The 13,336-nt window shown below is 45.0% G+C and overlaps 1 protein-coding gene across 2 annotated transcripts; it reads right to left on the reverse strand.

The window, feature by feature from the left end:
• Window positions 1-2,955: 2,955 nt before the first annotated feature.
• On the reverse strand, window positions 2,956-12,310 carry LOC117858228 (uncharacterized). 2 transcript variants are annotated; one of them, XM_034741259.2, is made up of 12 exons: window positions 11,390-12,310; window positions 10,395-11,314; window positions 10,200-10,279; window positions 9,403-9,590; window positions 7,099-8,095; window positions 6,783-6,910; window positions 6,495-6,554; window positions 6,342-6,392; window positions 6,174-6,244; window positions 5,842-5,990; window positions 4,681-5,754; window positions 2,956-4,210 (listed from the first exon to the last, which is right to left on the reverse strand). In XM_034741259.2, exons 1-12 carry the CDS (start codon window positions 11,984-11,986, stop codon window positions 3,210-3,212), a joined length of 5,316 nt encoding a protein of 1,771 aa, XP_034597150.1. In that variant the 5' UTR covers window positions 11,987-12,310; the 3' UTR covers window positions 2,956-3,209. The 2 variants fall into 2 exon arrangements, with proteins under 2 accessions (XP_034597150.1, XP_034597149.1); XM_034741258.2 differs by having other exon boundaries at window positions 10,395-12,310.
• Between the last annotated feature and the right edge of the window lie 1,026 nt (window positions 12,311-13,336).

Raw genomic sequence — 13,336 nt, forward strand, 5'->3', positions numbered from 1 at the left:
TGATAAGGTGGTGGGGATGAATTGTGAGTGCGACAATCTGATGTGTTAGATTGTGGAAGCTGAGGAAGAAACTGACTGTTTCTACTTTAGTATATAAAATCAGCTTTCCACCATGCTGAATGGAAACAAACATGGCCTACAAGAGAGAGTTTGGTTGGGAGTTCTTAGCCTATTATTTGGTTGGTGTATTTGGGAGTGAAAATTTATAATAAATTATTAAAACACGATGAACGCCAGAGATGTATCTATGCTTCACTTAAAGAGCAATTCACTCCTAATTACAAGGCTCCCCCTAGGTTTAAAATGGGTTTAGCTCTCAAATCCCCTTGCATCCTCATCCCACTCTAAAATCTTATGCCCGTGAACAAAGCAATTAGGAGATTTAGAGGACTTAGCCAGTCTTAGTGGAGTTTTCATCAAAAGTTTTCATAATCATTAAATAATATGCCACATCAGCAATTTTGCTGACGTGGTAAAGTCATTATAAGGAGAGAGGAGATGGAGTTTCATGATATGTGAGAGGAGTTTTATCACCATGAAAAACAGCAGTCACAGTTATCATCAGATTTGGTAACTGTGCCATAAAACTGTGCACTGAAATTGACCTAAACTCTCGTTAGTTTCCTCCAACCACACACACCACAGAGTACAACATCACTTTAAAGAAGTTTAGGCAACAAAAGCTTATTTGCAGATATCCAGTAGCAGAAATGGGCATACAACTATTTATGGCGGGTTCTGATCTCGACGCTTCTACTCTCATGGAGTTACGGACAGGTATGGTCATGAGTCGTGACACTTGTGGAAGAAGAAGGAACAGCTGTGATCATCCGTGCACGAGCACCGAGGCACCGGAATTCGGTTTCCCACAAAAGATTGCGGCGGCAGCTCCGCTCAGCTTTTCGGCTTTCGCAAAATTTCGTTGCTTGGATTAAAAGGAAAGGGGGCCTGCAAGGGAAAAAGGTGTGCGATGTGGGGAACGGAGCAGTAAGCGCCATTGCCTTCGCTTTGCTTGCTAGCAACGGAGGCTCGTGATAATTTTTTTTCCTCTGAAATACTTCCCCTTGTCTTAGAGGCTCACTTTCAACGTCAGCTTTGAACTTTGCCTGTCTTCCTTGTATATAATAAATAAAGAAAATATTGAATGAAAACTCTGCCTGTCTTTTGTTTTTGTTGCTCTTGGGCTTGTCGCACCAGGACGGGCCGAATATTTAATGCGCGATCCACGCTCCCGGGCCCCTCGGCCCAGCTATCCTGCAGGATGAGGCTTTGGGGCCCGCCGCGCATCAGCGCATGTGACTGACAGGGAGAGCGGACGGCGCGGCGGGGTGGTGGTGGACGGCCGGTGTCAGAAGCAGGAGAAAGCTCGATCCAGGCACTTCTCTTCATGGCCTCACGGAGTCATGGGTGTGGCACTGCTCGATGCTGTGATCCAGCGCTGCCGCTTTGGAAGCCAACTAGCCAAGTCTCACTTCTGAGTTCTGGCGTTGGGATGGAACTGGCGACCTTGCTAGGGCGGAATAATGGCCAAGTTGGATCGACGGCGCCGACGACCGCGGAGCTCGACGTCGACGGTTCTATGCGAGAAGGAAGCGCGGAAAGAGGTCGGGTCGCTGAAGTCCTTTTTGTTTTCTCAACGGGAGTCCGTTCGATTGCAATGCACGCCACCGGCTGAAGTCGCCTTTTGAGGATTGATTGAGGTCGATTGCATGGTGGTGCACGGGACGGGAGTCCGTTTGCTTGCAGCACGTAGGTAGGGAAGGGCCAGCGCTGAGAGCACGGTGAATGCCACGTGTCGGCATCCCGTTGCGCCCTTTGACCTGCCATGGCTGGCCTGGCCCCATCGTCCGTCCTCGCCTTCCGTGTTGCTTCGTCCGCACGTGAGATTGTGCCATGGATGGACCCCCACGGGCGATGATGGGTCATGGGATAGGATTACAGAGTGCTTAGCGGGAGTATCTTTCCGCGAAGAGTATATTAGAGGCGCGGCTAACCGGGATGGCCGGATGGGCTCTCGCATAGTCGCATGGTCACGTGAGTCGATCATGTGACTCGAGAGAGATGCGATCATGTATTCATGTGCTGATGTGCATCGTGTTAGCGTCCCTGAGACTGAGCGGTGTGCAATGCAATCGCCGCTAGCCGGAGCCTACTAGTACTGCATAGCAGCAGGAGGTCAGCAGCGCAAGGCCCACCGGAACCGCCCTGCTGCCGACCAGCGCAGGACCTGCAGCTTGCAGTCTTGCAACCTGCAGGTCCACTACTCGCTGAGTCGCTGTTGATGCATCAGCGAGAGCCGCAGCAGACGAGCAGGAGCAGCGTACCTGAAACTGGCAGCAGCTGCAGCATACCCCGACTGCCGACTGGCGTCGCGCAGGGATCTCATGGGCGAGCGTTTCCCGTTCGGCGGCCGTACGTTCGTTCGTCCCTCTCCGATTCTCGCGGCCCTTTCCACATCCTCTCTGCCACGGGCGCTATATCCTAACGAACGTGCTTGTGTTCGGAGAGGACAGGGCGTTGCTTAACACGCCTTTTGGTAGAGCAGTGTAGGATCACTGGTGTCATTATTTTCCCTTTGGACTGCTTTGCCGTACGCCCGCGACGGGCACGGGCACCGTACAGTAGCTGAAGCGTGCAGTTCTGTCATCCGATCCGTTCAACATATTCATGCACGAGTCGGTTCTACTAGAAATCATGGCTGCAACCGCCCCATAAGGCCATAAGCAGTCTGCAATTGAAAATCATGCAGAGTTCCAGCAATAAAACGTTAACGAATAGGGTACGCAGCACTCGCAGCAGCGCCCAAAATGGAAGTATTAGATGACCACAAAAGTACATGGGCACACGCAGATTATTGAACGGAGAATATATGTCCCAAGCGTTTCAAAAACACCTGTCGGTAAAGCTAACAATCTCATAATAACTACTTAAAAACACACAGCAGTCACCACCATAGAGAAGAACCGGGATGTGGAGCCCCAGCTATACATAAGAGTTCATACACGACGATTTATTAGAACAAATTATTAAATTCGAAACTAGATGCCCACAGCATTAAACTACAACTGTTGTACATGATCTTTGCACATGTATGCAGCTCGCTATAGCGCATAGAGTTCAAAGCATGCATGGATGCTACTACGCTAGTATGCTACTGCACATACAACAAAACGGAAGAAAGTTGTAGGGTAAAAGGACAGAAAACAGTTCTAGTGCGGCTCTCTTGACTGAGACCTATCAGCCTGCCGGTCATCATGCCTATCGTCATCCCTGCCATCGTGCCTGCCATCAGGCCTATCATGGTGCCTCTCGTTGTCCGAAGGCTGCCTGTCAAACTGTCGATCATTTCCTTCATTGTGATTGTCATGTCGCCTCTCATTGCCCGAATGCTGCCTATCAAAGTGCCGATCATTCCTGGACGAATATCCGTCCGTGTTTGTTGGATGGACGAATCTGCAGTCACCTTTCCAGCACTTGCCACGGTCAACAAAAGACCAGCAAACTCCCGGTGCTTTATTTCCCCATGACCCTCCATCGCCACCAGCACGCTTCCATGGCCTTCCACCTGAGTCACGGTTTCCAGACTGCCTGCCCCCACTGTCTCTCTGCTGATTATTCCAATCAGGGTTACCATTTGGCGCATTCCAATTCATGCTATTGTTTGCCTGACCCGGATTTCCCTGCACAGGAGCACTCCAATTGACGTTTTGGTTCATGTTTCCAACTTGTTGGGTTCCCCAGCCAGGATAAGGATTTGCATTTCCTGCTGCAACACCACCCCATTGAGCCATGGCAACTCCTTGCATCTGACCTCCCATCATGGCAGCTGCATTTGTAGTCCCCTGACCTTGAGTTGCCGCCCAGATCATGTTCATGCTGGCGTTTCCGGGATTTGGTAACCAACCCATGTTCGGGACTGCATTTGGCTGTGTTGGCATAGTTACCCCCATGTTGTAGCCTGAAGCACCTTGGGCTGATGCTACCCAGGGCATATTCATATTGCTCTGTCCCATCATTCCCCAGCCCATACTTCCATCACCCTGAGGTGCAGGTCCCCAGGTCATATTTCCAGCTACCTGAGATTGGCCAGATGTGTTGGCCGCTTGTGCAGGTACAGTCCACCCACCGCTTTGAGTATCACTGCCGGCGATGGCTGTCACCGAAGGCTGTACTGATGCAGCAGATGGTGTTGACATCTGGTTCCTTGTGCCTGCAAGTGACACCACAGCAATGCCGTTAGGTTGGCCTACACTTGAAACCTTAGTAATACTCAGAGGAGATGGTTAGGACTGAAATACAAAAATATGCTTGATACTAATAAAGGAAATAAAAGAACCAAGACCTATGAAAAGACTGGAAAGCAGACATGGCATAAACAGTGGTCAAGCATTGAGCTAACACCTTCAAGTTGTGCTGGTTCACGCTGAGCACCCAGTGCTCCAATGGTTGCAAGAAACAAAAATGATTTACATCAAATATAAATGTGTACTACAATATCCAGATTTTAAATGTATCACCGCCTATTAAGATAAAATAGGTAGAGTTGCGACATAAACAAGTTAGCCAATTTAGACCCCATAAATTTAGTTCCAGATTCACAATCATGGGCACAACTCAGGGGATCCAAACTGGCTGTAAGCGAATTTCATTGAAGCAGAAAATTTTTCTTGAAGGGCCTACCTTCAGCCGAAGAGCACACTCGTCCATGTGAAGAATTTTCTCCATCTGCTAATCTGTCATCCATCTGTGGCAAAGCAGATGGTACTTGGTTCTGGGAGGGTAAATCTGAGGTTAATTCTGCATTTGCAGTTGCAGGAGTCATTCCAGGAGTTAAATGAACCATATTTCCTGCAGCCACAATATTTTGACCCGAAAAGCTTCCCATGGCAGGCTGGGTAGGTGTCATCGGATTTACTGCAACCCCAAACTGGTTAGAGGCGGCATTCCAACTTCCAGTAAGAGATTGTTGGTTTGTGTATCCTGCATGGGAATTTTGCACTCCATAATAACCTTGAGCGCCAGAGTGCATCATGGATGCTCCAAGGTTCGTTGAACTATAATCAGGCCTTTGATCACTACTTGAGAAAGACTTTGGAACTACTGATTTTGGAGTTTGTTCACCAGCTATTGTGCTTTCCTCAAGAAGAGGGGTTTTGTCAATTTGAGATGCACTAACATGTGGTGGTTCCCATGGAGGAAGGTCTTTCTCAAACTTCCCCGCCAAAGCATCAGTCAATAGTATTGAATCGTCCTGCTTCTCACTAGCTTTCCATATTTTCAAACTAGGAGGGAAGTACCCATTGCTGTTCCATTTCCGCAACTGTACGATTGAGAAAGGGCCTTGGATTTTGTTAGAAGGATCCATGTACTGCCAGATCTTCTCAGACTCATTAATGGCTGATTGTGATGCAGCTTTTGCCCCTGAACCTACGTTAGCAGCCAAAATTCCAGATGAGACACCAGATGGCCCTTGTGAAGCACTGCGTGTGGTACCTTCCAGTTTAACTGTTTGCGCACCAATGTTTGGACTTTCTGATTTACTTGTATAACCAGCACTATCACCTGGAGAAGAAAAGGTGGATCTCCGTGAAAGGGGTGATTGCATATGCGGACTTGATTCAGCCCATGTGTTTCGGTTAGATTCCCAGTTAGTTTTTGAATCTCGCTGTAAAGGGTTTCTACCATCTCCTTTAACCGGAGACACAAGATTACCGTCTTTCCTCAAGAAAGAACCTCTTGACTTATTGAAGCTACCTGTACAATGAAAATTATGGAAGTCAGTGTCAAAGTTGCAATAAAGTAGAAGATGGTACTATGCTAGGGAGTAATAAAGCCAATTACTTCTTTCAGTTTCCTGCTCCTGTTCCTCTGGAGATTCATAATCTGGATCCATCGCAGGGTCAGCATGTATTTCAGGTTCTTCATTTAGCCTACGAGCACGCTCCTCTGGAGTGCTTAGCAGCTTCAGCTTCTCTACACATTCCCTAAGCGTGAACACTGGTTAAGTCATACAAGCGAAATTCATTTAACAAGGGATAATCCTATCAGAAACTTCTTCAATACAGAAAGGAGCAAAGCCTACTGATGAATGTGACAGAAGCAGACTAACTGACAATGAGCCCATGATTACACTGACAATGTATAATGCTAGTTTATAAATGATAAAAGGATATTCTTTTCTATGGCCCATATCACTCGCGCGGTCACGAAGGTGCCCAAGTCGCATCTTTTCACTTTCAATCCACTGCAAAGTTTGTAAGACAGTAAAGAATGAATCAGCAAAACAGATTACTTAGCAGCAAAAAAAAGACTTTTATAGTTCATTAATGCAAGTTGCATACATCATTGACTTTTAGGGTCTGAAGAACCCTTGCCTTCTCCTGAACCTCTCCCTGGAAGAAAAGATAGTTAGACAAAAGCAAAACAAAAAAAAAACAGTGCAGATATACACATAAAATGTGCAAGACACACTCCATAATAAGTTAGTATGTTACCACTGTCAGCCTTGGGATGAATCCATACTTTATGCTTTGACGCAAACGTTTGCACTCCTCCTAGAAAAAGAAAAAAAAGCAATTAAAAATCAGCAAAAGTATGAAATTCAAACCAAATAGAGTAGCAGATTTACTGACCAAGTGTGTTTGCAAGTGCAGTAATAAGGTCAGGATATACCAACAGCAATTAATGTTAACAGTGTTAAGCATGAAGGATGGCGTTTTACTTGATTAGTAAAATTCGTGACACTAGTAAACTATTATGTTCACACTGAGAAAGAAAAATACCTCAGTGAACTCCTGGTTCGAGATTATGTCAATAGTTACTGCCTCCCGCTTGTCTAAGTTCAGAATCTCCAGCGTTATATCAGTAGTCTTTTTCCCAGATTTATATTTTTCCGCAGCTCTTCCAGTGCCTGGTAACAATGGAAGGAAATTTAGTATGATGCAGCCAAAACAAATTAGGGCATGTTTGGTTAATCCTCTCCTCCAAGGGGATTAGGAGGGATTAAGACTTGTAAGCGATTTAATCCCAAACAATCCACTCCAATCCTCTTCAATCCCCACCAAACCAAACAAGCCCTTAGGAAATAAATCCACTTACCAACAATTTGTACAAGTCGATAAATGTCCTGCCTTTGCCCAGTACCAGGTATTCTTATTCTCACAAATGATCCAACAACTTTCTCATCAAATGTATCAACATCACCAATCAACTCTTCCATTAGGTTGCGACGCAGGTACATCAATCCAATGTTATGGTTATCTATTGCTGCATAGTCATCAAGATTAGGCTGACGTCTCTGGTCATACTTGCGTGATTTTCTTCTTTTTTCTGAACTCATAACAACTGAAGCTTCACTGTTACCATCAGCATCCTGACTAGGATCAGGGTCTACTACACCACCATGATTTTCATCGGCTGATGGTGAAACCTCACTCATGGGAAAATGTGATTCAAGAAGCTTAAGCATCTCAAAATGCCCAACTCGTTTTTTGCCAAAGAGGCTTTGGAGCAAAGAATCACAAATTATCTGGCTTTTTCGACGAGGATCACGCAAATTGTTGCGCTTGATATAGTCAAGTAAAAGGGGTTGAACGTCAAACTGGCTGATCACAGATTTGTCACCATTTCTCATATGAGCTACAAAGTTTAAGAGCTCCTCAGAAGCCCAGCTGGCCTCTTCAGCTGAGGATGTAGACGTCCCAACACTTTCAGATTCTTTTGATGAATGCTGCCTGCTCAAAGAACGCTTGGATAATTTTCTAACCTTTTTCCCTGAAGAAGTCTGAGCATCAGGGATGCTTGACAGGCCTTGTTTGGTAGACTTTCCAGTGCTCTCTTTTCTTTCAGAACCATCCTCAATGGCAGCTTCCTTCGATCGTTTCCTTCCCCTCTTTTTTGGTGTATTGTTCTCTAGATGTCGCCCCAATGAACTTTCAGAATTAGCCTCTTCATCATTAGTATCAGGTAGTTCACCACTCTTTTGATATTTGGCTGCTGATATTTCCTCAACTGTCAATGACAAGTTTGTCTTCAAATTTAACCAATAATCCTTGAACAAATACCACCAGCTGCTTTTGTCATCAAAATCCACATCCTGTTAAAAAAATTCTCATAAAACAAATTCCACAATAGAAAAAACATACTGTAAAATCAACTGTTCTTTTGATAGACAGAGTCTGAACACTACAGCAGTTTGAAAGTAATTCACACAAACAATAAGTAAGATTGATAGAAGAACAGGAAAAAGGAACAAAGCCGAACATACAATAGCCAACCTGAAAATTTACCAACAGACTAGTTTGTATGTACTACAAGAAACTGATGTTGGTGGACGAGTATTTGAGACAGGGTAGGCTTTTGTGCACATTTTGTAAATGCGTTGTGAAACTGCATGCCTTAAGTAGTGATTGTGGCAAATGCCAGGATTTTTTCTACAGTTATGACCAACTGACCATATGACTCATGCTATCATTCTCTGCAGCTTGCTGATCAATTGGTACCCTACACGTAATTTTACATGATGAATATGCTAGCAGGTAGAGATTAAACTTGCAGTACCGCTAAACTAAGATCTATTGCATCACAATTGCACCCGAGTAGTCACATTTGTTATTTTGTAGTGTGTCCAGAATGCAGATAGTCTCTTTTCTTTCCAAAAGACATGCCGGCAAATTTAAGGTCCCATTTGGAATGCAGAAATTCTGTAAGAAATTTAAACGAAGGGATAATCTTAATGTCTGCAATGCAGCAATAATAAAAATTAATATCTTAGTGTCAAAGGAATGTAAATTGCTATGCAAGTGTTGCATCGGAATGCCATCCATCCATGATCTACCCCCTCCAGTCAATATTGATTGATGCTTTGGTAAGCATGCAGTCAAGCCTTCCATACTTTTGCTATCTATATCTCATTATCTCTGTAGGCCTTCCATATTGGACTCCCAAAAGAGACATTTGTCCTATCGAATTGTTAGAATTTTACTAAAGTTATACGAATAAGCAAGAGCAAACAGCAGTCATGTTGCATTTTGGAGATAGTATAGATGACTACCACCTATTTGTGACTAGAGTAGGAAACTGCAAAAAACGTATTCAGTTCAGAAACACAGTTCTCAATACACAACAAATTGCCTACAAGTTGAACTCGCTCATTAGATTTGACCAAATCAAAGTTCAAGTATGGATCAACAACTTAATTGTAGTGTATCACTTCTACAGGATAAATACTGCGTGAACAGGTGGGAAACAATAAGCAGCTTGCATGCTAAGACTAAATCGTTTGCATGGGAAAATCATAAAACAACAATCTAGAGTTCTCAATGCCTAAAAGTATATATAAAAATATATAAAGATAAAGAAAAATAAATAGACTGAGGAAACTAGAATGGTGGATAAGGGTACCATTTGGTCAGTTGCCTCCTCTCTATTTTCGATCAACATCACAGTGTTCATGCATGTCTCACAAAAGCCCTTGTTTCCTCTGACACAGCTGAACTTTGCATCTTTCATGCAAGCCTTGCATAATGAATAGGTGCATGTGTAACACATATGGCGTGCAGGTTTCTGACAGTTGCTACAGATGTGCCACCCTGGCAGCAAAGCAAATAGGATCAAATAGGTATTTTTTGAGAAATCATATCCATGTACTATGCAACAGCCCTCACCGCTACCATAAAAAGATACATCTCAAGTAAAAAAAACATGTTAAAAAATAGAGCCCTTGTTTCAGAAGCCAGAATAGCAGTGAAATATCAAGTTTTTGAAAGTAAGCTAGCATCCAAGAGTATACAGTGCAGAAGCTAAACATATTTCCTAATTCATAAACAGCAAGAGATAACTTACTTTCTAACTCATACAAGTTAAACAAATCAAGAAGAGCATGCTAGACAGATTTCACTAATTTCTTAAGTAAGCAATGATAGTAAGAACAGGAAAATCATGTGATGGCCAACACTGCAGGGTCATTGTAAAATTCATACAAGTTGAACAGACTGCGAAGAGCATGCTAGAAAAAGTATACTAACGTCAATGTTCAGGAACAAATGAAACGTTTTCTTAAGTTAGCTATGACATTAAGAACAGGAAATGAACCTTCAAGAAAACATTTTGTAAGGATATATTGCATGCATATCACATGATTCAAACGCAAGAATTTATGTAAGCAATGTGGGGTGGTCGGATAAAATTGTCATACATACCACAATTCCACCGACCCTTTGACTTGAAGAAATCATCATCCCGATTAACACACGAAGGATGATAAGCTTTAGGGCAGCCCCTGAAATGAGAACACATAAATGATGTCACAATCACGATCAACCAAAAGCTGTAACATGTTCAATGTTCCATATCTTGGAATAAAGACATAAAGAAACTCCACGGGAAGCACAAACCTACGATCACAGATCACAAGATCACCACCATCAAAGCAAATGAAGCAAACCTCCTCCTCATCCTTCCTCTTTACAGATGGCTTCACCACAGCCTGGGCCTTGGAAGATGGACGACCTCTCTTTCGACGCCCTCCACCTTTCTTTGCAATTAAAGGAGGAGGCTCGTCATCGTCGTCGTCATCGTCCATATGCACAGCCTCTTCTTCAGGGGCATCGTCACCAACTGTGCCAGTGACAGCTTCTTCTGCAACATCTTCACCAACAATTTCGTTATCTTCATCATCATCGTTGGCAACTGCATCCATCAGCATAGCATCTTCTTCCACTCCATGATCAGCTGTCACAGCCTCTTCCTGTTCATTATCATTGCCTGTCAAGCCAACTCCCCCCATTTGCGCATCCTCTTCTTCAGGGATATCATCACCAGCCTCATCCGTCTGCACAGCCTTTTCTTCAGGGACAGCCACACCATCTACAGCTTCATCTGCAATGTTTTCAACAACAATTCTGCCTTCCTTGTCCATGTCTCCAGTAATGTTTATTGCACCCATCTGCATGCCTTCCTCTTCCACGTGATCTTCATCAGCTGTTGCAATCTCCTTTAGCTCACTATCATCTCCAGTTAGTCCATCTCTATCCATCTGTATCCCCTCATTGGATGCATCATCACCCACTGTCCCATTATGTTTCTTGCTGTCATCTGTGGTCGTGGTAACTGCACCCATATGCTTGCTCTCCTCATCTGTTGTAGCAGCGTCAGCAATAGTGCCAACACCTTCCGCCTCACTGTCATCTCCAGTTTGGACCTGCATATCCATATTTGTGATCGCCTCTGCAACAGGGTCTCCAGCTTTCACAATCTCTGTTTCCACCTCATTTAACAGAGCTGCAGCCACATCCATCTGCGGCCTCATATGATCCTGAGTATGCACAACATCATCACTAAGTGCAATATCCTTATCCATCCTTGCACTGTCATCTTGTACATCACTTACCAAGGGAGCAGCCTCATCAGCATCAAGGGAGTCACCATCAACCTCCTTATCAGTCTGGTCATCCAACCTATGCACACCTCCGGTGGAAACTATATTGCAGTCTTCATTGACCAGGGAAGTACTCACCTCTGTGGGATCATCCATCGATGTAGATGATACCAGGGCAGCACCCACCTCTGTGAGATCATCCACAGCAGTAACCTCGTTGGTTTGCATACCAACCTCTGTGGGAGCATCCACCAATGTTGAGGATGCCACAGCAGCACCCACCTCTGCAAGAACATCCACAGCAGCAGCAACGTCACTCGTTTGCACCTCTGCACCAGCATCCTCCTCTGGTTCGTCAGTCTCATCAACATCGGTCAGATTGGGGTCTTCCTTAATCCGCAAGAGTTCATCTGCCACGACATCATCACCACAGGACTTTGAACCCTCCTCCACCTTGCCACCTTCCCCATAAGGAGCTCCGCCATCCTTCTCACCCTCAATAGCCTCAGCAAATTTGTAGCCCTCACCGTCACCGTCTAGCGCAATATCCGGGGTGGTCGGCAAGGCCTCCTCCACCCCCACTGTAGGAGGTGGCTCAGCGTCGGTCATGGGGATTCTACCCTAGACACCGTCTAGCTGGCGTGTGCGCGGGAAGGCCGAGAAGCGGGATGCTGCCCGCTTCCTCTGCTGACCGCTGGCGCCCTGCGGTGCTCGCACGCTAGGCGTTGGCCGCGCGGTCGCCGGCTCGACGCCGTCGACCTGTCGCGGCGTCGCGATGGGCCTTTGCCGCGCGGTCTCACCGTCGCTCCGTTGCGCCTGCTTGTCGGCCGCCGGCGCCCGCCCGCTGGCTTCCCTAGGGTTTGGGGATTGGGGATTGGGGTCAGAAGGAGAGACCGAGGGAGACGAGAGCGGCAGGCCGCAGGAGAGATCGGGCGTGAGGCGAGAGAGACACTGACGAGATGAGGGTGGGCGTCGTCGAGCGTTTGCGGTTGGGCTGTGGCTAGTTGGGCACTGGGCAGGCCTTGCTGCAACGGCCCGTGGATTTACTCCGGACCTCGTTCCTCACACGGCGGGTGTTACTGTGAGACAGGGAAACGAAGAATTTTTGGCCCAACCAATATGCATATACCCCTGGCGAGTAATAATACTAGGCAGGTGTTTTTAAAAAACAAAGCCTTTTGTTTTTAATAGACATATGAGGCATATGAATAGATCCTTTTGGTGACATGGCACTTTAAGTTGCAGACAACGTTAACAATGAAAGAGAGAAGAAAGTTGATACAGCTAATGTGAGATATCAGGACTAGAAAAACATGGTCACATTTTGGGTCCATTATGAGGATACAAATGCATAACAATTAATTTTGCTGAGTTGCGTAGAAAGCAACAATAAAATATGATACATTGTAGGAGTTGTTTCTACTTATCTATTTAATAATATGTAAGTATAATATGTACTCGGATTAGTGTAAGAGAATGCGGTGGTCGAATATCTTCAAAGACCTTTTAAATCCCAACATACCTCAAAAAATCAAATGTTAATACGGCACTGCTAGGGCCCGGACGTCCGATGGGAATTTTCCCATCGGATGCTTTGTTGCAACGTCAAAACAAAATATTTGCAACATCGAAAATTTATAGTTACAACATTGAAAAATATGTGAAAAAATGACTACGTCGTTCGACTCTGGGATAGAAAATTCCCGCCGCAACATGAACACTATGTTTCATGCAACATTCACTGTGAAACATGCAGAAACAATAGTTGCAATATCGATGCTTAACTATTGCAATATATGTCGAACCATCCATTTTTTTAACATTCCGGATGTCTATTATGTAGCATTACCGATGTTAATATTATTTGATTGCCGTAATGTTTGTTGGCGTCTTGATTTTCTACCTGGCTTGAACAATCCATTCAGGGCCAAAATTGAACTCTTGAGCTCGTTGTTCATG

This window comes from Setaria viridis, chromosome 5, assembly GCF_005286985.2.
Source record: "Setaria viridis chromosome 5, Setaria_viridis_v4.0, whole genome shotgun sequence".
NCBI lineage: Eukaryota > Viridiplantae > Streptophyta > Magnoliopsida > Poales > Poaceae > Setaria > Setaria viridis.